The sequence below is a fragment of the Diplotaxodon limnothrissa genome, linkage group LG2 (genome assembly GCF_057381915.1).
Source record: "Diplotaxodon limnothrissa isolate DT_005_m linkage group LG2, D_limnothrissa_male_GT1.1, whole genome shotgun sequence".
NCBI lineage: Eukaryota > Metazoa > Chordata > Actinopteri > Cichliformes > Cichlidae > Diplotaxodon > Diplotaxodon limnothrissa.
The window spans coordinates 23,094,005-23,119,814 of NC_140597.1; the positions used below are offsets into that span (position 1 = coordinate 23,094,005).

The window sequence follows — 25,810 nt, forward strand, 5'->3', positions numbered from 1 at the left end:
GATGTGGGCCGATATCACCCAGCTGCTATATTACATCAAGCAGGTGTCCACCTGAGATGAGCTGCTCCATAATACCTGAGGCAGACGGTGTCTATCTTCAAAAGGTTGTAAGTACCATATCTGTAAAGGCAGGAGTCTACAGCTGATTGGGCCAAAGCTGCAAACCGTACAAAGGTGCCCCCAAGACTATCCAACACATAGTAGCAGGCTGTAAGTTTTGAGCTGGAACTGCGTGCACTGAGAGACACAACCAAGTAGGGATGGGTATCGTTTAGGTTTTATCCGATACCGGTGCCAAACTGGTTCTTTTGAAACGGTGCTTAAACGGTGCTCGAACCGGTGCTTAAAGAATGCAGAACACAGGCTTTGTCCAAAAAACTCTCATGTTCAGCTGTTTTAGATAACAATGTTAGCCTTTTCTGCAGCTATGGGGCATATATGGCATCACTCTTGGCTGGAAGCAGTGCTTAAACAATGGAAAAAACACAAACTTTGTCCAAAAACCTCTCATGTTTAACTGTTTTCCACTTTTTCTTTGGTCATTTTAGCCTTTTTAGCCAGGGTGAAGGGAGTATCTGCCATCAAACAAGAAGACAGCCGCATGTAGCTATGATGATGTTTGCTAGTTCACCTTACATGCATTAATGTAATAACGTGGTTAGCCTACTCAACGTAAATTACACACGAACAACATTAAGCTACTCACGCAGAGAAGAACGGCTGCTGCTGCCATCATCATCCGTCATCATTTCTGCTACACTGGCAGGGCTAGGGGCCAGGACTCTATTCTTCGGGTTTTTGGGGGATGTTGCTAACTCCGGGTCCAATAACAGGCACCACACCCGCAGTAGATGTGCACGGTGTGAGATCTCGCAGCAAGCTATCAAATACGGCACATTTCTCGGCTTTTAAAAAAAACGTTATGCGTTGCCACGTGTTTCATCGGATTCGAGGTGTTACCTCCTTTGCACAGTATCACAGTATCAGCTTAAAGCACTTGTTGCTGCTGAGTTTGTATATTTTGCTGTGAAGTACAACCAGACTTTTGACCGCTTCGCCTTGGGCATTTTTAATCTGTAGCTCTGCTCTAAAAGAACGTACATACCTGGATCCGCCTACTATCCTCGGAAACGTAAAATGATTGGCTAGAATCTAAAGTGTATCACAGCTCAGGAAAAAAAAAAGCACCGAAATAAAGCACCGAAATGTGCGCTGCTTTTCGGTCTGGTTACTACCGTTTATGTCAGATCTACCGGTACCCATCCCTACAACCAAGTGACTGAGACAGTACACAGATACATCTGTGCCATATGTGGACTAGAAGTCCTCAAGTCCTGATGGGAGACACCATCAAAGGTGGCTGAGAACAACAGTGCAAAGGTCCCGTGGGACTTCAAGTTCCAGACAGACAAGCAGCTGCTGGCCATCCAGCCAGACATAGTGGTAGCTGAAAAGGAGCAATTGTGCTAGATTCGACATTGCCTGTGGATGGTAACATCAGGAAGATGGAGCATGATAAAACAGAGAAGTACCAGAGTACCAGGGGCTGAAAGAACAACTGGAGCACATGTGGAAAGTCCAGATTGGTTCCAGGAGCACACACACACACACACACACACACACACACACACACACACACACACACACACACACACACACACACACACAATAACACGTTCACCAAAAAAATGTACCTCAAATAAAATGATCAACTAGATAAAGATTTTTTAAAAGAAAAAATGCATTTTCAATAACAAGAATTCCACGAAGCTGCACTCGTAATCACCGCCGTGTATTTGACTGTGAGTGGAGACAACATCCTCACATTCCAAGGTCTAGGCTGCAGGAAGGAGGCTCAGTGCATACAAAACCGCCTTTAGGACCCAGCGTGTCTCCTTCGCAGCCTTTGTAGTTTTCTGTAGAGATGAGGGAGACTGAGATGTGCTTCTTGCTTATCACGATTCACATCGAGGCTCTAACAGCTGAGGAGGATGCTGAACAAGGAGATTTGAAGCCCGGATCAGCTCTGACTGCTGCTGGTTTACATTTCACTTCATTTCATTAATTTTTTTATTTATTTATTTGTTTATTAGAGACCTTTCCTCTCACTGACATTATTTTCTATTTAGCCATTATATTTTTTGGTATTAAATCCTGAGACACTGAAAGTATTTCGGGCGCATTCCTGCTGCTGGCTGGGACTATGATTTATCGGCGCTTGCAGCTTGGCTCTCATGACAGACTCGCTCTCACTGGGTCTCTTTCAGACGGAAGAGAGCGGTGAATTGTCTTTAACTTTCTTGAGCATCTTCGACGAATTCAGCTGCAGCGGGTACTTTTTGCACTTGAGGTGAGTTCCCTTGCATTCGCCCTCACCTACAAAACAAACGCTTATTTTCATAAGCGGATTCAGGCTCGGAGAAGAACGCGTGGGAGAGAAGATGCATCCATCTAACCTTCTTCCACGTTTCATCTAATCACATTTTAATGATTATTTCCGCTTTTTTTTTTAAATCGATTGTATTATCAAAATGGCTCAAATCGGTGCTTCATATTTTTGGTAACAGTAATGTTCAGTGAGTGAAGGAGTGAGACGCGTCAGTGAATACTAATTACTGTCAGTTGCCCATCCACCCTCCCTGTGTTTATTATTTATTTATTTTTAATTGATTTACGGCGCTCTGAAGGGAATCCCCGGAAATCAGTGTCATAAAATCTGACTGTATGGAACACATACAGGCTGTAAATCCACTGGCATGTCAAGCCTGTTAATGCGAGGCTCCATTCATTGCAGCGGCTGTCCTGTGTGTAGGTGTGGAAGCAGCCATGTGGAGCAGAGAGAGCGCTCCTTTACTCCTCGTCTGCCTGCTGGCTCTCACAGCCCTCTGGAAAACCAGGTGAGTGTTTTGAATGAGAGACCCCTTGAAGTGAAGACATGCCAAGAATCACACACTTTGTCTCAGGGGGCCAGCTCTGCTTATAAGTAAAAGGCTCATCATTTCGATTGTATTTGAGTAATCCTCTGTTATTTCTTATGACTGGGCTAAACAATGCACAGTTTGTGTGGTTATTAATTTCCATTTACAAATTCCCATAGACATCAATGTTTTGAAATGCATAAATAAATAGATGGCTTTAAATCTCTCCTGTATGCTCTGCGCCCTGCTGCTGTGTGAGGACGCCTCACATTAGGCGCTCAGGTGTGAAGGTGTGTTTATGATATTTGCCCGAGTGACAGATCAGGTCAGTCAGGCGCTTACAAAGAGGCAGCCAGCGTCAGGAGCAGGAGGGGCGATTCAAATAAGGCCACGGATTTCCCCTCCAGGCTTCAGGATGCCACTGATACACTGATACTGAAAACTGGACTTCGTCATCTATCTCATCAGCGCCTTTATGTTTTCAAGACATTTTTCCACGTCCAGACTGCAGATAGTAGGACTAACAGGGTGAACAACAAATTGTTTGGATACATCAGTTGTTACATTTTAGCTAATTATTGTTATTGTGTTGTTTTGTGCCAAGAGAACTTGGAAATCTCTCATTGTGAAACACTCTTTAAAATCGTTTCATCTCTTTTTTAAAATTTGGATTTTAACCAGCCAAAACCAATGTGACACAAGTAAATGTAAACATCTTTAGCACTCAGTGAGGTCAATATGGATGTTTGAGCGATTTAATCTGTGTCATTTTACTTTCATTTCTAGTTGCAAGGTCCTGATTTTATTTATGTGCTGTGATTTGATTGTCACACCATGGTTGCTCATTGGAAAGATTAAAACTGACTCATTTTTAATATGATTAGTAACATCTGGACTTTTCTTACTACAAGAAAAAAAATCTGCGGAGCATATTAATCTGAGGCTGTTGTTGATGTTTATTTTCAGCACTGTCATTGTCAGTTTGATGTGCTGACAAAGGAAAAAATGTGCTAAAGTTGTGTAGACCCAATCTGCAAAAAATGACATAAGCAAGCATATATATTAAACTTTTAAATGTTTTAGATCTGTCAGAAATCTATCAAAACCAGGTGTCGCTAGCAACAGCTGCAGCATTATAGTGCTATAGTAGTGATAAAACATTACATCACTGGCTGTAATCTCAGGTCAAGTATAAGGAGAAAACTAGCCTAGGAAGTGTTTTCCCTGGAGATTTTAAACAACAGCATAACATGACATTTTAGTTTAAGAATAACTAAAGAAATGTAATCTTGGAAGTTGTCAGGAGCTGCACAATGTTGTCTTATAATAAAACCGAAAAACTCCTGTCCTCTGGAGTGCAACAGGTGTGCGCTCCAGTGAATCTCGATGGAGTCAATATTTTTACTTTTGCACATCGCCAGCTGCTCGAATCCCCTCCTTCCTAGCCTGCTTCTACTTATTGGTGTGTTTTTGCCTCAAGTGGTGAAACATGTTTGTTGAAGCTTGTTGAAGAAGATCTTTTTATGCGATAAATTCATCTTCACTCATGTGAGGCTGACACTTTGCTCTTCCTCTCAGACATGCCCCTGCTTGTCTCGCTGTTTTGCACTCTAGGGAGACTATAAGGATGGCATTGCTTTAGTAATGATAGCATTACTATAGAGAAAAACTACTCACAGCAGGCTTAACTGTAACATGGTGTTATAACCAGTGTTGGGACTAACGCGTTATTAAGTAACGCGTTACAGTAACTACGTTATTATTGTGGTAACGAGCACGGTAACTAGTTATTATGCCAAAACCAGGAACGCGTTACTCGTTACTGGGATTTAGATAGGCTCGTTATTCGTTACTTCGTGTGGTGGCTATCGCGGAGCTTCCACAGATTCAATAACATTAGCAAGTGGTGGAAGCCAGCAGGTGGATGAGAGAAAGGGAGGCAAGAGGAGAGACCCGAAGCGGCCCCTGGTCCGAGAGTGTCAGGTGAACTGAACTGCAGGTAAGAAGTTATGACCTGCAGTCATTCTGGGTCAGATATGAACCAAGTTTAGTTGGAGTTTATTTTCGTTGTGCTGACTTTTTCGTACTGCGTGCTAGCTAGCATGACGGAGTTTCTATACAGCTGGGTGGTGCTATGTTACTGATGTTGAACTTTATTTTGTTCATAAGGTTAATTATTAGAGTTGCCAACCGTCCTGTAAAAAACAGAATCGTCTCATATTCAGAGAAAATATTACGCGTTTCATATTGAGGTGAAAAGGAGCACAGTTTGTCCCGGACTTCAGCTACAATGAAAAAGACACAAAGCTGGAGTTACTGTGTGTTTGCTGCACAGCTGCCTCTTCTTCTCTCCTGTTTCTGCTTCAATCGTAAAACTGATCAATGATCAGCTGATCGGCTTTTCTCTCTTGTTTATTTATCGCCCACTTTGCGCCAGAAAGAGGAAACCATGTCGCGCTAAACAACAGCAGCACGTTTAAGCTTGATCAGCTGTTGTTAGAATTTATTTAATATTAATTTCTAGTATCAGCTGATGTTTGCTGGAGCCACAGCTGTAAATCTGCTGGTCATGATATGGTTTGGTTATGTGGTGAGAGGGAAACATGAAGATGAAACCAGGAGATGTCCTTACTGAATCACCAGAGCTGTGATGGAGAAACAGGTTTACCTTTAAGGTGACATGAATGAGTTGAAGGGAAGTTATGAACTGTTTCTGAGAGACAAATAACACCAGGATCCTTTTCTAAGTAGCTGACAGCTGGTAACTGTGCAGGGGCGGGTCTAGCAAAGTGTTGCCAGGGGTCCATGTAGGGCATTAAAAGGGAGAGGGGGGCACAAGGAAATACTTTCTTATTCTCATTTAAAATGTCTCACTTTTAAAAAAATAATTATCTGAGTCTTACAACAAACAATTGATAGATTGATACATATATACCATCAGATCAGTGCACATCACTGTCACAACAGTGTTTATTTTCATTCAAAGGCTTTATGGTTTTTCCTATAATTGTGGGCCGGTCTCTAGTCAAAATGCCCGGGACGATTTTTTTGTCCCAGTCCAGCTCTGTATGCAGCTCATCTGCAGTCTGTTGTTACCTACATCTTCCTATTCAGAAGGCAGAATTTCCGAGTTCTGAGTACAATCAAAAGCACCACGACTGCAGTTTTTGTGTTGGATGTAAAAAGCGAGGATAGAATGGCTAGGATAGAATCAGGCGTGGGATTTCTCTCGTGGAAGTGTGCACATTATTTTTTCCTTTCTACAGGGAGTGCAGAATTATTAGGCAAATGAGTATTTTGTCCACATCATCCTCTTCATGCATGTTGTCTTACTCCAAGCTGTATAGGCTCGAAAGCCTACTACCAATTAAGCATATTAGGTGATGTGCATCTCTGTAATGAGAAGGGGTGTGGTCTAATGACATCAACACCCTATATCAGGTGTGCATAATTATTAGGCAACGTCCTTTCCTTTGGCTAAATGGGTCAAAAGAAGGACTTGACAGGCTCAGAAAAGTCAAAAATAGTGAGATATCTTGCAGAGGGATGCAGCAGTCTCAAAATTGCAAAGCTTCTGAAGCGTGATCATCGAACAATCAAGCGTTTCATTCAAAATAGTCAACAGGGTCGCAAGAAGCGTGTGGAAAAACCAAGGCGCAAAATAACTGCCCATGAACTGAGAAAAGTCAAGCGTGCAGCTGCCAAGATGCCACTTGCCACCAGTTTGGCCATATTTCAGAGCTGCAACATCACTGGAGTGCCCAAGAGCACAAGGTGTGCAATACTCAGAGACATGGCCAAGGTAAGAAAGGCTGAAAGACGACCACCACTGAACAAGACACACAAGCTGAAACGTCAAGACTGGGCCAAGAAATATCTCAAGACAGATTTTTCTAAGGTTTTATGGACTGATGAAATGAGAGTGAGTCTTGATGGGCCAGATGGATGGGCCCGTGGCTGGATTGGTAAAGGGCAGAGAGCTCCAGTCCGACTCAGACGCCAGCAAGGTGGAGGTGGAGTACTGGTTTGGGCTGGTATCATCAAAGATGAGCTTGTGGGGCCTTTTCGGGTTGAGGATGGAGTCAAGCTCAACTCCCAGTCCTACTGCCAGTTTCTGGAAGACACCTTCTTCAAGCAGTGGTACAGGAAGAAGTCTGCATCCTTCAAGAAAAACATGATTTTCATGCAGGACAATGCTCCATCACACGCGTCCAAGTACTCCACAGCGTGGCTGGCAAGAAAGGGTATAAAAGAAGAAAAACTAATGACATGGCCACCTTGTTCACCTGATCTGAACCCCATTGAGAACCTGTGGTCCATCATCAAATGTGAGATTTACAAGGAGGGAAAACAGTACACCTCTCTGAACAGTGTCTGGGAGGCTGTGGTTGCTGCTGCACGCAATGTTGATGGTGAACAGATCAAAACACTGACAGAATCCATGGATGGCAGGCTTTTGAGTGTCCTTGCAAAGAAAGGTGGCTATATTGGTCGCTGATTTGTTTTTGTTTTGTTTTTGAATGTCAGAAATGTATATTTGTGAATGTGGAGATGTTATATTGGTGTCACTGGTAAAAATAAATAATTGAAATAGGTATATTTTTGATTTTTGTTAAGTTGCCTAATAATTCTGCACAGTAATAGTCACCTGCACACACAGATATCCCCCTAAAATAGCTAAAACTAAAAACAAACTAAAAACTACTTCCAAAAACATTCAGCTTTGATATTAATGAGTTTTTTGGGTTCATTGAGAACATGGTTGTTGTTCAATAATAAAATTATTCCTCAAAAATTGCCTAATAATTCTGCACTTCCTGTATTGGTAGGTGGCACAGTGCACTTGTGGCAAGTAAGCAAGCTAGAAGACTGGCACTCTTGCTGGGTATCCAGTTACGGAAGCAACACATTAACAAGAGAATTCTGAGTTAAACCAAAGTTACTTTCCCTAGTAACTAGTTACTCTGAAAGTAACGAGTAACTTGAAGTAACCGAGTTACTTTTGATAGAAGTAACTAGTAATGTAACTAAGTTACTAATTTAAAGTAACTTACCCAACACTGCTAACCCCACATAGTGTACAATACTAATGACATTAAAGGTGCTTTTCAGTATTCAGATTTAGAATATATTGGTTTCTAGAAAGAGAGCAACAAATAAAGCCATACACAATAATCCATAAACATATATAAGTAGAGCTTTGTTGCATTCATTGCATTTAACTGGACTCTTGCAGCAAATTAATCTACCTGCATTTGTGATATTATTTAGCAAATTTTATTAGGATTGTTCTGATTTGCCATTGAACTGCTTTTTTTGCACGCAGACTTGGCAGCCTTGTATATCATCTCTCGTAAAACAGGTTTATGTTGATGAAAGCCTTAAAGACAAACATCTCCCACTATATTCAATGCTAAGCATGTCTGCTGTCACCAACAAGCAAAGAAAATGTAAACATACTAAACTGCTGTTCTTGAATTAGCTGAGTCGGCTGTTTGTTTGTTTTTTTAACATTTATTTTTCTCAGTGTAACTATTGCTACCAGTAATGGTAGCCATTTTGCTGCTGTTTTATTATCTACCTCATTTCATTAAGTGGGAGATGCTGCTGCATTGTAGAAATGTACTGTTAGCCGTTGTCCTCAGGTTACATATCAAATATATATCGATATACATCAATATAAACATGTATCAAATATCAAACACTGCACTGTAAGGCCCAGTAGTGATTGTGTATCTATAGGTACGCTAGCAGGATGTTGTTAGCACAACATCTACAATCATCTGTGTTTATGGCTAAATTTGATACTTTGTTTAAGCTAAAATAGCTAGCTAATCAAACTGCTAGCAGGATAATGTTAGCACGTCTACAATCATCTGTGTTTATGGCTAAATTTGATACTTTTACTTAGTTAAGCTAAACTAGCAAGCTAATCAGACTGCTAGCAAGATAATGTTAGCACGAGTACAATCATCTATGTTTATTGCTCACTTTAATAATTTTTTTAAACTAATGGGTCAGTTAGTTGGTGTAGGTTTCCTCTACAGGCTAATTTAAATTTTTTATAATTTTTATGACTCCCCGCCCAACAAAGCAAAAAAGAAAATCAGCATTTTGGTATACTCATATGATTGTGTTTCTTATGGCTTTAATACACAACCTAGAACATACTTGAGAATAACAAATCAAATATTTATATGCTATTTTGGCCTGTAACATAAATATGAAGGCTACATTAATCTAATGCTTTCAGTGAAGCTAATTAAAGGATTGTGGTTCAAACAGGAAAAAGAGCTAAAGATGGGGGAAAAAATGATTAATATTGTTTATACTTTCCCAGCGACTGCTTAAAGTAAAATATGCCCATAACCTGAGGCTGTTATACCAGAGCTGTTGACAGTGGTGATTAAGTAGAGCTTTAATGTGGGACATTAACTGAATTTATTTACCATGAATCTCTGCTGTGATTTGCATAGTCAGTTGTGTTTTGACTCCCAGATCAGATGGCTGGAACTGGGTCATCCATGTGCATGAGAAACATGGTTACGTGTATATCTGTGTTGGTATGCAGTCTCTGCCAGCTACAATAAGCACTCCTGTGCTTTTCATAAATCAAGCTGCTGAGAAGAACTGAATCTAAAATGTAATCAGAGTACTGCTGAAGTGTCCCCTTGTTGTTTTCATGTCTCTGCTTACTAGATCGGTGAATGCAGATGCCACATCTGATTCCTTTAAAAACAACATCACTCTGTTCACACGCATCCTGGACAGCCTGCTGGATGGGTATGACAACCGTCTACGGCCTGGTCTTGGGGGTAAGCAGAAGAAGTGCAGACATACAGTTTATAGAATCTAAATGAACAAACGCTGTTACGAAACAGCACGTGTGTCTTTTTTGTTAACGGCTGACGGCTCATTTGAAGTGAGAACACTTCATTTAACATCAGCTTTTCTAGTACTGATAACCTTTGGCAGCAATCCCCTCGAGAATAAACTGACAAACACACTCTGTGCACAAAACATTTAGATTATATAATGCTTCCCTCCACTTCCTGGAAAGTAACAGCAGCCAAAGTGGCCACATTTAACCCTGCAGAGAGTTTTACTCTTGCTTGACTTTTTAGGGAAAAACCAAAGTGAGAATATTTGTGTAAAACATAAGGAAAGACACTGTATGTGTGGATAATGACACTGTGTAGCTGGTTTGTGCTGTCTTAGTGTTTTGTAGCTGCACTGCACAGTAGGAAGGTGGCTTGGAATTACATGGTATGGTTACATGTATAAATGGTTGATGTCCTCAGATGAGTAAATTAAAAAGTGTTAAAAATAAAATATTTAGATCAGAATATAAACACTTTTGGTGTATGCTCTGATGCTGGGGCCATTAAAAAGAGCTTCCTGAGAGCTCCCTTAAATGTTTGATAAATTAAAATTTTTAAAAGCATAACAGGCTTTTGGTATTTTTTGCTTCACACTTTCTGCAGAAGGCAGCGTTTGGATTTTGTTGTTTGAAGAACCACATCGCCTCACGCACGCAGCAGCGCTCCACTCGTCATTCTCACATCTCCCGTTATCCTTCATGTTTGGGCATTTCCAGCTGGCCCCTCAGCCCAAAGCTGAGCTCCTCCCTCAGGATTTGGTGCCATTTGAAATTCAAATTCCTGGGGCCATCAGCCCAGCCCAGGAGCTACCATATGTGGAACAGACCTCCTTTAGCTTGGCAGCACTCAGCCTATTCAAATGGCCCTACAGTAACAGTCCTGCCAGCTTATTTACTGTGCAGAAAAAGCCCCAATGTATGAAGAAAGCTCAGGTATCTAGAAAATGCAGAAATATAGAATGTATCTTTGTGTTTTTGATATTTCACAAACGCTTGATACACCAAAACAGACTGATAGGATCGCGCCAGTAAAAACCTGATGCTTTTGGACCAACAGCTAGCAGTGAATAAGTGTCTGTGTAACACACAGACTCAGCGATCTGACGTAAAACACTTAAATAAAACATTAGAGCATAAATCAGAAACTTTTGAAGTGTGTTCCTCTACAGGAGCACAGCCTCGTAACGCTCACAGTGTAGTAGCACACTGTACCCATTAATGTACGGAGGAAACAAACAGCTACAGAAACGACATCCGATGTTTTCCACACGGCAGAAACATTAGATCTGTATGTCTCATCTGTGTGTGTGCGTTGGGGGAACACATCGTGTTAACGCTTCACTGGACTTTGGCTTATGACATATTTATAACAACTGAAAAAGAGCCTCCTCACAGCTGCACGAGCATGCTCACTCATACATACAGTAAACTCAGGGTCAAAGGGTGAGTGTTTTTGACAGTTCTCATGGTCTAAGCATAAGCATTCACAAAGAAAGAGAGAAAAAGGGAAAAGCAGCTTGAATGCCAGTGTCATCAAACATTCAGTCATTTATGTAGAGGCTAATTACACATGCAGAGTATAGTATAAAATCTATTTTCTCCCTGTAGCAGTTTAAATGTTTCACTATCCTCCATCATTAAAGATGCTTAGAATAGTTACAACTGTGGACATAACACGGACACAATGCAAATCAATGAATAACTACAGCCTGATAAACCAGGGAGGTATAGGTATGGTATTTTACAGTTTGTAGCAATGATTATATGATAAAGATTGGGAAGATGAACCCACGTTTCCCTTTGTGGGGTTTCAGGGGAGAAGAAAAAAGCAGCTACAATTTCTTTAACCATGAGTGAATAGCTGTGTGGGTTTAGGCTGCGAATGTCTCCAGAATTTACTTAGAACAAATTTACTTAAAGCAGGCTTTCACGTGCATAACTGTGTATTTTCTCTGATATAGATAATGTAACTAGACTGTGGACTAAATTGTTTTAATCTGACATTTATTTTTCATACTTGTCATCTGTTTCAAGTGCTCTTTTGAAAATGCAGCATTTTTTTCCAGACACTTTCACTGAAGTTGAGCCAGGCTGCAGAAAGTGAACAGAGAACACACAGTTGCTCCTCATCATCATTAGTGTGACTGTGAGGAAGCTCACTTCTGTTCGTATTCACACTTCTGCCACTAATTTGCTTTTCACCCCCTCCAGAAATTTGTCACCTATCCATGACTTCATGCTCAGCGCTATACCTATCAGAGACAGTTACATGTCAAAAGGTTTTTATTGTCTAAAATCGAACATTTCTCATTTACTGGGAAGTAACCATAGGCAACAACAAAAAGTCCTTTTGATGTTTGGGACCAGTGTTTTTTACTGGAGATGACCAGAATTCCAGCGCTCTCAGTCCTGACTGGTGATTAACCGCTTAGCCCCACACATGTTTGATTATAAACCAGTCCATTTCATGTGTGTGTAACATTAACATGTTGTAAATTGGAAGCTCTTTCACTATTAAATCTCAAAGGATCATCAAGAAAATGTTTGCAACGATAAACCTAATCATGGAAACTTTAAACAAGCTAAAAGTAGCTAAAGCTAAAGTTATCCAGAGCTCAGAGCCATCCACAGGCGAAGCGGCCTTGGTATGAGCAATCAAAGCAGCTAAAAGGGCAAAAAAAGTTAATGCCCTGTTATCAGGTGTTATCCTTTTATCCTTATTTGCAAAAGATGTAAGTACCTGGGATTTTCTGGTAATGTAAAATATTTTTGGATAAGGGTGAGGTATAGGTGCAGGAGCCAAGTTTTGGTTGTTATCTTATGCGTGCCGCTAGGGGTCAACTTTTGTGTTTTTCGGTAAGGTGTGTTTGTGTGAATGTATGTAAGGTAGACACGTAATTAGCGGCAGGTGTGTTGTTGTTCAGTTTGTGACTGTTGTGCTGTTATGATATGGTGATGGATAAAGAAAGCTGTTGACACAAATGCAACTGATGGAAGAGCAATCAAGATTAAATACGAATAAGATAGTGGTGGTGGTCAGAGGGCCCGGTGGCGCCAGTGTCCGGCAGCCTTGCCTCTGTCAGTGCGCCCCGGGGTGGCTGTGGCTACAATGTAGCTTGCCAGCACCAGTGTGTGAATGTGTGTGTGAATGGGTGGATGACTGGATGTGTAAAGCGCTTTGGGGTCCTTAGGGACTAGTAAAGCGCTATACAAATACAGGCCATTTACCATTTTTTCAAGATAAGTAGCTGGAGTTATTGGACTGTAACAAGTTTAACAAGTTCATTCATATCAGTGGCATCGCGTCAACTTGAATTGGGAATTGGATATTGTGAATTCACAAACTTACTAAAATGAAATTAATATACAGGAAATGTTCTAGGTTTTATTCCTTCTTTAAAATTTGACGTTATGACCTGAGATGTTTTGAGTTTGTCATACCTATTCTGAAGAATACTGCTACACAGTAAAGAAAGACTAAAACTAATAAAAACTCAACTGAAACCAAACATTTCCAAACAACAAAGATGAGTAAACCTCTTCTGGAAACAAACTGAAACTGATCCAATCTGAATTAAATAAAAAATATCAAGCTATAAAAATTAATATAATCACGTCTTGCGTCTTCTAATTGGACTCTCATTTTTAAATGATGCCAATGCCATGGTTTCTACTGCTTTGTGCTAAAATGTCAAAAAAAAAATTATAACTGCACAGACCAAATAGTTCACCAGTATTATTCACTGCAGCTGCAACAGGCGTCGACGTGTGAAGAGGGTTAACTGACCTTCCTTCCTCACCTGTGTGACGGAGTAATCTGGATGAGTTTTTACACAATGCTAATTTATGAGCTGCTCCTAAAAAAATGTAGTGCTTTGTTCATTCAAGTCAAATCTGTTCCCTCTAACAGTCTGTCATTTTGCTGCTTCTCTTCATCTCCATTGAAACTGGCAAGAGTTAAGTTGACATTTGGATGGTCTCACAGTGGAATGCACAGAGTCTCTAACACAGGCAGGTTGTGTCTTACTGATTAAACATGGTTCAGCAGGCCCATCTGTACCAAATGATTCAGATTATATGAAAAGCACGTGTTTGTGACTGCTGCTGAATAAATGAACTTTAGGTATTGTCCTTGCTCCCTTAAATAAAATATTCTAATGTCCTCGGGCATTAAATGCACTCTTGATATTTTTAAATAGTAAGCACGTATTTCCCCTGAAGGCAGTGCTTTTCTAGGTTTGCTACTAAAATGAATAAATAAAAAAGCTAGTTTTGCTTTTGAAGTTGTCCCACTGGTACAATGCAAATGGAGTGCAGCTACCATTTGGTGATGGATTTGGTTTTTACAGACCTGTGTTTGTTTATTCTTGAGGGGCTTTTGATACTGGTTTGTGATTTCTTTTTGTGTGTATGTGAGAATGAGTGTGTGTAGTCGTATAGCAAAAATCCTTTACTTTACTTGATTAAATAGTTTTCTGAATCAGACATGATAAATGACATTGGGCCTGCATTTGCATATAAAATGTGCTTAAAATGAAGAGCCAGCTCCATGAAACCAACAAGACAAGAGGGTGTTTTTTCTCATTTTCAAGCACCCTCTGCAAAGTACGCTCAATACAAAAACACAATTACAATGAATAATAATAAAACCCTCAAAAAACAAATCCTGATCATTAATGTTAAAGCTGTAGCCTCCCGAAATCTTGAAAAGAGAACAAAGGCTGTCTCCTTTCTGTTGTAAGCTCCATCAAAGTCCATCTAGAAGTCTTGCTTCTCAGCAGTCATCTTGAAACTCCGCCCCTTATTTGTTCAGTTATTTTGAAGTCCGATATACATGATCTTTCATTTTAGTGGTCAATTGGAATTACAGTAAACTACAGCAAAGTTCTTGCACCACAATGTTTGCTGTTGTAAAGTTATCTCTTTTGAGTCCTCTGGTATCTTTTTAAATGTCTTTGATCCTTTGCACCACACAGAACATGTATGGGCTTTATAACTGTTATAAATACAGTGCTGACTTGCAACAAGAATAATTCTCTAGGCTTGATTTTCAGTTCATTTCTTGTGTAATTTGACATACCCCAGCCTCTTCTTTCTGTTTTCTTTTCTTAAGAATGAATGGCTTCTTTACAGCCACCTTTCATTTCTAAGATTAGATTTCCAGTGCGGCTTCAGTAAACAGCAGATGGATCAGCCGAAGGGACAGATCCATCTCTCAGGTCCTGTGTCTGGTCTTTGCTGGGGTTTTTCCCCTGATTTCTTAATGACATGACTTTCAGAAACTGTTCATCAGCTGTGGAAAGGGTTTTAGATCTGCCACTTCTTCTTTTGTCCAGTTTCCTCAAATTGTTTGATAAACACAGTGCACCCCATACCAGGACATGCCACGTTTTCAGCTAACAGCTCGTTTGGAATCACCTTGGTGGAACAAAAAAATATTGTATTGTCAGTCTGTGTTTTCTTTGGCATTTTACATAGATTCAGCCAAAAAATGGGAAAAAATGTGTTAGTGACAGGTTGGTAGTGCCTAAAGACATAAAATAAATTGTATTTTTAGTAGTGCTGTCAGTGTTAACCTCCTTAAAATGACGTTAACACCATAACTACACCAACGCGGCAAATCTCCATTAGTAAGTTAACGCAGATCGCCCCGTGCGAGGGCTGCATGGCGCTAACGCGTTAACAAGCTAACCGCGCTGACGCGTTGACACCGCGCAGGAACTCACTAACGGAGATTTGACGCGTCAATTCGGTTATGGTGTTAACGTCATTTTAACGAGATTAACGCTAACAGCATTCATTTTTAGGGAAATTGGTTCTTTGCTAAGTTTTCTGTTATGTGCAGACACAACACAGGTTCATCGCTTAGGTTTTTATGAATGAGTGACTGATAGGTCAATGTGAAGTGGCTTAACAAACAAAAACTGTCACCTGACAATAGTCAGCTGCAAGGACTGGACTGGAAATGAATAGAAATAGCAGCCAGTGTCAATGTCATTGGCTCAAGACTAATAAAAAAAAAGTCTCTTCAGAACCAAAATATGGAGAAAAAAGGGATGGCACAAGAACTCTGCACAGTACTGTGTGCCAAAAGCATCAGCTTTAATAGTAAATATCACAACTCGACAAGACTCTGTAAAAAAGAAAGAAAGAATGGATTTACAACAAAGTACAAAGAATAACTACAAAATACTAAACAGTGAAGAAATGCAATGAGACTTCAAGGAAATTCATGGCAAACACTAACCTCCATTAAAGGAAAAACAGCCAGGAACAAAGAAAATGACAACATTATTTTTCCATCATATAAATAGCTAATGAAACCAGCCCTCAGCCCTGATACTATACAGAAATTATTAATAAACATGATAACTGATAGCTTCTTTAAACAGTCAAAAGATTAAGTAAATCACAATGTCAGGTGGCGAAATCATCCCTCATGAATTTTCCCAGTCTTTCTGTTCATCTTGTGTCATGGTGGCTCCTGTTAGTAATTCTTGATTGTACAATACTTTTAATATTACGTAGCAAGCTCAGTAAATGGTATAGAGATGAAACATTCACCCATTACAACACATGGCCAGCACACTTGGATTAAACAGGATATATAGTGTCACAGCCATTGAGAGACTCGGTATATTACAGTGCATTAAGCCCTTATGTTAAAATGCACCATTCTTTGTCACAAGAGAAAGTAATACAGGATATTTTTACTGAGGAACAAATGTATTTACAATTATAAATCAAACAAATGAAGGTCTCTGTGGTAGAGTAAAAAAAGAAGATGAATCTCAGTCTGCCTTATTTACATTCCATAGCCTGGTTTACATGAATAAATGCACCCAGTGGCATGTCTAGCTAAATAGATTGAACCTATTACTCCTCAGCCTGCCGCAGCCTCTGATTTACGTTATCTTATAAGCAGGTGAACGGGGGTAATATTTTATATTAAGCCTGTGATTTATAGAGTAGTTTAGCTGCATGAATGTTATCAAAACGCTGACTGGTTTCCACCGATGCTCAAATTTAGGTGGAAGAAAACATGTTTATTAGAAGCCAGGGAGAAACATTTGGCCTTTTTAAACACGTATTACTACTGGAGACAACACATACCTGCAGGGAATGAAATGTGGGTGACACCCTGATTGGTAATATGTAATTTAGTGACTGTCAACAGTCAAAACTGCAAACTACTGACACTGTTATCAACCATTTCTGTGATATGTCTCAGAGGGATTGTGGATGGCAGCTCACCTTGCCATGCATGAGAGAACTTTTCTTAAAGTGAAGTATTTTTTAGGTGGTATGTAAGATGTTTTTCGCTGTGTAGAAGAGAGCGTAGTATGAAACATGGAAGCTTTTTGAATCGACCAAGCACAAGAGATTTATCTTCAGTAAATATTTCAAAGAGCCGGAGTGTAGAGAGAGCGAATGGAGCTGATGCAGCAGCGCTGATGCAGTTGCACATTGTCACTGGAACGGGAAACATGCGAGGCCTTGCTTTTCCATAGCTGTGAACATTTAGGTCAAATTTGAACTTACATGTTGCTTTGATTCAATACATGTAATCTAACAGAGGTTGAGCGAGCATTTCAAAGGTCACGTGTACAGTTGTGTGATAAAGAAGGCACACCTTCTTACAGTTAAAGGTTTTACATATCAGGACATAACAAAAACAATCTGAATCAAAAATAAAACCATGTTATTGTCTATTTAACATGAACTAAGCCAACATGCAGAAGCAATGTCTGAAAAACTAAGAACACCTGATTCAAATAATCATTTTCCACGTGACCGTATGGGTCTCTCACATCATTGTGGAGGAATTTGGACCTGGATCTTTACAATGCTGCTTCACTTTAGCTCTGCAGGCTGCAGACTTTTGTCCATCCACAGCTCCTTTAAGGTTTTATCATTTCAAAGCATTGCAGCATCTGGATTATTTCCTTCTTCAGCCATCCTGCCATAGCTTTGCCAGTTTGGCCCCGTATTTGACAGTAGACTATTTTTCCTTATGGTCGACTTATAAACACAGTGTATGGTGCTGTGCATTATGGACAAACAGCTCCACTTTGGTCTAATCTGTTCAAAGGAGATTGTTCCAGAGGTCGTGTGGTTTGTTCAGATCCATGCTCCCATGTTTGTTTTTGGAGAGAGGAGGCTTTCTACCAGCGGCTCTTCCAAACAAGCCACACTTGTTTAATATTTTCTGATCATGAATGTTAACATTTAATATGAACAAATAAACAGTTGCAAGGTTTAATATGTCATGATTGATACTCATTAGAGTTTGCTGAATTTTAAGATCTTATGTCCTGATAGATAAATCTTTGACAGTAGGTGAGGTGATCTTGCACATAATATAGTTCTTTCTGTATGGTAATGATGACAAATAACTTCCTGAAACAACATCACACAAATGGAAATAATAACGACTAAAAGCCACCCCGGGTTTAGCTTAGTAATTGCTTTTAATATGTGATTACAGCAGCAGCAATATCCATGTAGCTCTGAAAAAGCACTTACTTGATGAAGCTCCGATAAAGTATAAGATCTTTGTGCATATGGCATTATGACTCCAGCCCAGAAATGACTCCACGTATCCCAGCGCTTGCATATAGAGAGGTAATTACTGATTATAGATACACTGATAAACTGAGTAGCTATTCCTGAAAATGGAAGAAAAAAAATCAAAACTTTTGTTTAATACTCTGTAAATCACCTCAAGCTTCGAGGATATGTGGCAAACTTTTGAACAGTACTAAAAATGAAAGAAAGTTCAGCGTAAACTCGCTTCTTTTGTGTCTTGATGTCGTTAACAGTTTTTCTCTGATCCAGACAGAGTAACTGAGGTGAAAACAAACATCTATGTTACCAGCTTTGGACCAGTTTCAGACACGGACATGGTGAGTGCAGCAAACGGACGTTTATTCACTCTGCTTACTGTCATTTCTCTCACAGCCTGCTCGTGCTTCAAGAAGAAACAATAATTCTTTTATTTTCACCTTCATTATGTCTTCCCCTCATAAAAACACATGCAAACACTACAGTACTGTAGTAGGACGAGTAATCCTCACTGTGTCACGATGTCTATTCATCTGACAATTTTCATCTCATAAATTATTGAAAGTCTTCTTGTTATTCAAGTCACTGCTTTGTTTATCCTGGGCTTTCCTGTTTATCATTCTGAAACACGCACCCACCTTCGCATCATATCATCAGCCTCCCTTCAATTGCTAAAGGCTCATTTTTCCAAGTGATTAATTCATCGATTCAGCAGTTAAGTTCAATGCAATGTTCTCTGAAAAATATATGAACAACACGCCTCTCGGCCAAACATAAATCAGCACTTATAGAGAGTGGGACAAAGACACCAAATAATAAATCTTTGAGGCTAAAATTATTTAAATGTATTTATTTATTTTTTAAATCATATGGCAAAAATCCCAGATCCAAATCACCACCCACATCTCATCAGCTAATTGGCCCAGAGGGTGATCTGTCGGCCAAATGATTTCTGATGTCTCCTTTTAAAAACATCTTGAACATAAACAGATGGACAGACAGACAAACAGCTCAAAGGAAAATTTCCTTTGCTTCAGTTTCACTGGCAGAGGCCGTCACTGATGACCTCGCTTATAACCCAAGGAGGAAGTCACTGCTAAAATCATCCCTTATATTCAGGTTTGGAAACACATAGTTTAAAGTATATTATTTATCTCAGGCTCTGCTGTGAGATATATGCCTCATAAAAAATGAGAAACAGGATGAAATATTCTCATCTGATCTGTCTGCTTTATTCAGATACTCTAGAGAAATTCAGGCGATTGCTGAGGTGGCCACATATAAGATTTATATAAGGTCCACCGAAAGGAAGAAAAACAATAAGATGAAAAATAGAAAAAAATGAACAGTATTTACTTTAGGGGACTTAGTCACAAAATGAGCAATCTATATTTATTATAAAAATGAAATACAGATAGAGTCAGATAGCATAAGGCTGCCAGCCCAGCATTTGAAGTGTACCTATTATTCTCATTTTCATAGTCAAAAAGCAGAAAAAATTGTAAACACAGAGACGTCACATAATAGTTAGTTACTGGGTTTTTCTGATACGTGATAAACCTGAAAATTCAGTTTGTTATTTTCCTAATAAATAACAGTTTCTAAAATATTTATATTTTATTGTGTTTTTTATTTATCACAGGTGGAATAATAAATATATATAACTGTCTAAGAGTTGGACTCCAACTGTTTGGAGACAGGTTGTCTCTCCCCAGGAGACCTGTGCAATTACTTTGCAATTAAAAGTGGTCACAGACAGGCACGTGTTGCACAAATAACCTCTGAGTGACCAGTCTGTTGCCTCAACTACTTGAAATCAGGCTTTGACAACAAAAGAATTCACCAGGCAACCACAAATGTTTCATAGTTGCAAGGTAGTTGTCCTATTTTTGCTCTAGTGTGATTGAGCCACGATCACTAAGTAAGACTACCTAGTTCACTTGCCTACTGTGACCATTAAAGGCTTTTATCATGTCGAAATGTAGAAATAAAATTGACATGAAGAAAAAAATCATACTGGGTGCCATTGAGACATCATCCAGAAATGGAAATTCAGCTGATGTCACTGAGAGCCAGGGGGGGAAATGTATGAAACTGAGTATTTTTGATCAGTCTGAGCTTTTTTCCTTGCTGGCATTACAAACAATGACCTCATCGTTTTTAAACTTCAGCCATGTTTGGTACAAGAATTATCTTCGTATCTTATGAACAAAAAAGGTTTTTAAAAAGGAAAACAACCAAAAAAAAGCTCTTATTTTGTAAACCAGCTCCATTTTAGCTCCCAGCAAAAAGGAGTAACATTGTATTCTTGTCATGGATTAATGCATAGTGCTTACTTTAGGACATCACAGTGGTATATGTAGGAGTTACCCAAAATAAACCAGTGTGCACAAACATCAAAGTGAAGGACCAGGCTTCCCAGTCTGATGTTGAGGTGGATGAATGTGTTTTTAATAATTTAGAAGGATGCAGAATGTTTTAGAAGAGAGCTCAAAGAAAACATTTACAGTTAGCCTAAACCTATGTGTCGTAAGAACCACAGCTTACTGACCTCATTTATGCTCCGTCTTTCAACAACCACACTGTTCACGTTCAGACATTTTTTTTAATGACTTTTTGCTAAACTTTACTAAATGAGACCTGAACTGAAATACTAAAGCAGGCCCTCTCAGAGTCCGAGCTGCTATACCGTATAATCCACAGTTTCAGTGTCCCGACATCTAAATGTCACAGGCTTTGCAACTATGACGAGTAAAAAGAAAAAAAAGTATCTCTTTCTGCTTCTCACCCTCACTTGCTGTGTGTGAATCACACGGACACGAACATTCACACGTATACACATTTCACGGTGCACTGATTTCTGCCCTTAATCCTTGCTGTGTGGTGTCTTTTGACAACACAGTATTGCAGGTTAAGGGGGTCATGTTGGCCTCAGAGTCAGCTTAGGAAAACAGCAACTGAGTAAGCTGTGAAGGAACAGGGCGAGTGTGGGTCTCACCTTCATGGAGACTTGCTATTTGGAAACGGGGCTAGGTTAAGGTTAACTTCACCTGCCAGCTCTGTAGGCAGAGCTGGCAGGTGAAGTTAGTTGTGATGAACTGCCCATCAGTGTGCAGTTTAGCATTTTTTGAGTGGGAATGAGCCTTGTTTTAATACATGGGGAACCTAAGTCATAAGAGAAGTAATAATATAGTGAGATTAATTCATGAACGTATCTCATCTTTTCTCAGGAGTACACCATAGATGTTTTCTTCCGGCAAAGCTGGAAGGACGAGAGGTTGAAATTCCATGGACCAATGAATATTTTGCCCCTGAACAACCTTATGGCGAGTAAGATTTGGACACCGGACACCTTCTTTCACAACGGGAAAAAGTCTGTGGCACATAACATGACCATGCCTAATAAACTGTTGAGGATCAAAGATGACGGGACTCTGCTGTACACCATGAGGTAACTCAAGGCACAGAAGCAAAAAGACAGAAACAGTGAGAATCGCGTGGATAATATACGTTTGCTGTCTAACTGAGGGTTACTTAGAAACACTGATTACATCTATAAGGCAAACATGAAGCTCTTGCTAGCAATGTGTTAGCTTATGTTTACACGTAATGTCACATCATCACTGGAACCTGAAAGACTAAACGAGGCATTTCTCTGCTGCCCAGCACTGCATTTAAATACACGTCTTTAACCCTGCCATACAAGCTCAACAGCCAGAGCTGCTTCCAGTCGATCCATCCTTCTCCAGAGTCAGTTCAGACTGGCTCAGGTTGGATTTGGAAAAGTAAGTCAAAAAAATGATGATGGAAATAGACTTAGATGTGGATTGTTGATATTTTTCACCATAGCCATAGAAACTCGACTCCAGTCACCGTGAAACTAACAACAACTGAGCCATTGTTAAATGGTTAGGTAATGTTAGCGCCTCCTCTCCCCGCACAAAAACACAGATAACTACATGTTTGAGACATGAACCCAGGAACTCTCAAAGCCAGGCTGCTGGATACAGCTTCATATTTGCCTAAGAGACATGAGAGTCCACAAACGTTCCTAAAATAGAGAGAAAGAAAAAGAGAAATGATGTGGATGGAACGCTTTTCTTGCTAAAGCAAGCGTGAATACAGCAGCAACACAGAATCCCATTTGTTCAAATGTATTTTTTATGCCTCCTGTTTCTCGCATTCATTGCTGTGCTTGAATGCTATTTCAAAAAAGTCAATGGAAACATACATTTTTGTAATAATATTAATTATAATAAATTGCTTAACAAATTCAGACCACTTGTCAGAAAAACAAAAATGACTGAGTTCATTGCAGGAGATTCATGTTTTTATACCTAAATTTGTGCCGGCACACTGGACTCTGAGGAGTGACATTCAAACGGTAAAAGTAATTTTTCTATTTAGAAACACAAACATGTGTAATTTGGCATCTCAGTAAAAACTAAAAATGTGCTTTACTATTTTTTCTGCTTTTTTGAAAAATAGCCAAGTTGAAGATTCATGGATAACAATAAGAATTACAGCTCAGCACTGAAAACATTATTTTGTTTAAACAGCCTGTCCTGGTGGATTAACCGTTATACATTAAAAAAATGATTTTTTGTAATTACCAGTATTGTTAATTTCGTCAGCTGTGGCATGAACCTTACATTGGCTGCTGGTCTGATACATTTGTAAGCACTGAGTATTTTTGCAGTGGTTGGATATTGTCTTAAACAGCACACAGGTATGCGGTTTCTTAGCACAGAGCTAACCTACAGTGTCACCATCTCTGCTGGTCTCTGCAGCACCTCGTTTGTTTTGCTCCGCTGATTACATTTAAGATGATTATTTTTGTTTCAAGGCATTACAGATGGGAAGTGTCTTGAATAGTGCATGAGGCTTGTGAGTTTATTTTTCTTTCTATCTCTGCTGTATACTTTTCATGCATTTGCAAAGTCTCCTCCATTTTCTGTGAATTGGATGCAGGTTAACTGTGCATGCAGAGTGCCCAATGCATCTGGAGGATTTCCCCATGGACTCTCATTCCTGTCCACTAAAATTTGGCAGCTGTGAGTAACTCTGATGATGATAGTGCCTGAGGGAACTCAAAAGTAAAATGCTGCTTTGTTTCTTTTTTTGTTTTTTCTTTCCTTCCTTCTTCTCACTGGTCCTTTGGCGAGAGAGGAGCCTCAGGAACAAGTGAAGCTAGAATGCATGGCTCAGTTTTTTGGCAGTGGCACAAACAACACTACGGATAGAGGACTAATTGGAAACGTCCCTGGGAAAAATGGGGAAACCAATGCTAAGCTCATCCAAATATTTTTGTTGGGTATTTAATTCTGCTAATGCTTCTTCACATTTGGATGGAATTTTTTGCTTTAAGCTGTTTCAAGATGTTGCTTTAAAAGCAATAATTATCCTAACTCAGTGGGTCATGTCTGAAATGCCTTGATGTCCTGTCTTCTTTATGTGGTGATCTACAGTATTTCACATTTCACGTTACTGTGCAGCATGACTGACAGAATATTTCAATTACTGAATGTACTGAAGTAAAAATGTTCCCGTTTCATTAGACATTCTCAGGTCAGCAGACACACTCTCATATCCCATATTCAGTAAATTCTGTGGCTGACTGAAAAGGGCAAATGTCACTATGTATTGATATCTTGTTGGTGTTTCACAAGTGACATCATAAAGCAGTGAGGGGCTTTGTTTCTCTCAGCAGTATCATTTAAACACTGTAAAAGGTGGCTTTTCATTTGGATTTTAGAAAAATGTATCAGTTTACCTCCAATGAGTCTACCCTCTTCCTCTTTTTAGATGCCTACACAATCTCAGAGGTGACTTATGCTTGGACTCGCAATGCTTCCGAGTCTGTTGTAGTGGAAGGGGAAAGCTCTCGGCTGAACCAGTACGACCTGCTTGGGCAAACGGTCGGACAAGAAACCATCAAATCAAGTACAGGTAAGAGTCTGTCGAAGCCTGTTGGGAATCAAATCCACCTCTTGATCCTTTTTTCTTCTCCTCGCTGACTTCATCCACAGACATTTTCAAATACTAGAGAATAATGAACATTTGCCAGATTGGTTCCAGTGAGTATTTCTATTACACCCTTTGGTGACTAAACATGGCAATAATCTGAAGCCGTAAGAATCTGTTGTATGCCTTCCACTGCATCCACTTTGTGGAGTCAGCAACCTGAATATCTTTCTCACTTCCAGTGCGTTTTAGTGTGAAAATCAAACTGAACTGTGATTTTGTGCTTGTTTGGGAGGATGTTGAGATTGTCCACCTCCTACATGTTGCAGGAGGCAGCCGTAAGCCCGCTGTGACACGCTTTGCTAAGTTTTGTCTTTATATTACTCACTTTATTTGGCTTGGAAAATGCAGAGACATCTTTGCTCTGGCTTTTGCATGGAAATCATTTGACAAAACGGGAGTTTGGCATTTTCTACTGCACTGGTCTATATTTTGTTATTGTGTGTTTATCCTGGTTTGAAGACCCAAAAGCTGCATGGCAGGTGAGCTGTTGCAGTGACGAGCCTTTTTACTTGTTTGGAGAACAAAGACTGGCCGTTTATTTGGGTGGATTTTTTGCATTTACCAGTAAAAAATAACACATGCTGATGCATTACTAGAAGCAACAACTAACACGCATCTGCTTTAGCAGTCAGAGACATAACAGAGATTCTCTTGGAGAGAAGAACAACTTATGTCTTTCAGATGTCCTTTGGTATGTTAGCATAAAAACACACAGAAACTGAAGTGTCTGACTAGAGTGGAGAGATGCATTAAAGTCTAAAAAAAATCTATAATCTACATTAAAATGAGTAGCTTGCTTACTAGGTTTTATAAGGAGGCTTTTGACTCATCACGACTCATCCTTGCAGGTTTTAGATGTCAACACACCTGAATCACATGATTAGTTCATTACCAGGCTTCTGGAGAACTCCAAGACATGTTGAGAAAGTAATTTATCCATTTAAATCAGCTGTGATGGATCAAGGACACATCTAAAACCTGCAGGGACACCGGCCCTCATGGACTGGGATTGGGGACCCCTGATCTAGAGCAACAGATTGTCACATTTTACAAATCCCTCGCACAAATCCTTGAAACATCAGCGCTGAGTAGCAAACACATGGCTGTTCATCAACATCAATATTTCCTCCCATCTCCTATCTGAAGATTTGCAGAGATGGAACACGCCACATATGGCTCCTCCACAGGAAATGGAAGAAGAAGGCTCAATTTCATCATCAAAGTAGACTGTAGTGGACTATTTAATTTTTAATCTATTTAGTTGTGTTGTACTTTGAGATGGTTTCCGATGAAATTTTTAAGTCGCCACACCTGACTGAATGATTCTTTCTAAAAAGGGGATTTAGATCCTGCATTAAAATAAAAGTTCATGTCTTGCATTGTTAGGTTTGATTGCATCCCTTATGTCCACAACAGGAAT

At 39.7% G+C, this 25,810-nt stretch overlaps 1 protein-coding gene across 1 annotated transcript in view; it reads left to right on the top strand.

Moving 5' to 3' along the window:
* Positions 1–2,826: 2,826 nt before the first annotated feature.
* The window catches only part of gabra2b (gamma-aminobutyric acid type A receptor subunit alpha2b), a 43,707-nt gene continuing 20,723 nt past the window's right edge, over positions 2,827–25,810 (top strand). Inside the window, exons 1-6 of the mRNA XM_085368363.1 lie at positions 2,827–2,897; positions 9,618–9,733; positions 18,637–18,704; positions 21,594–21,814; positions 23,335–23,417; positions 24,169–24,312. Of these exons, the coding sequence (XP_085224489.1) occupies positions 2,827–2,897; positions 9,618–9,733; positions 18,637–18,704; positions 21,594–21,814; positions 23,335–23,417; positions 24,169–24,312 (703 nt within the window). The remainder of the gene's footprint in view (positions 2,898–9,617; positions 9,734–18,636; positions 18,705–21,593; positions 21,815–23,334; positions 23,418–24,168; positions 24,313–25,810) is intronic.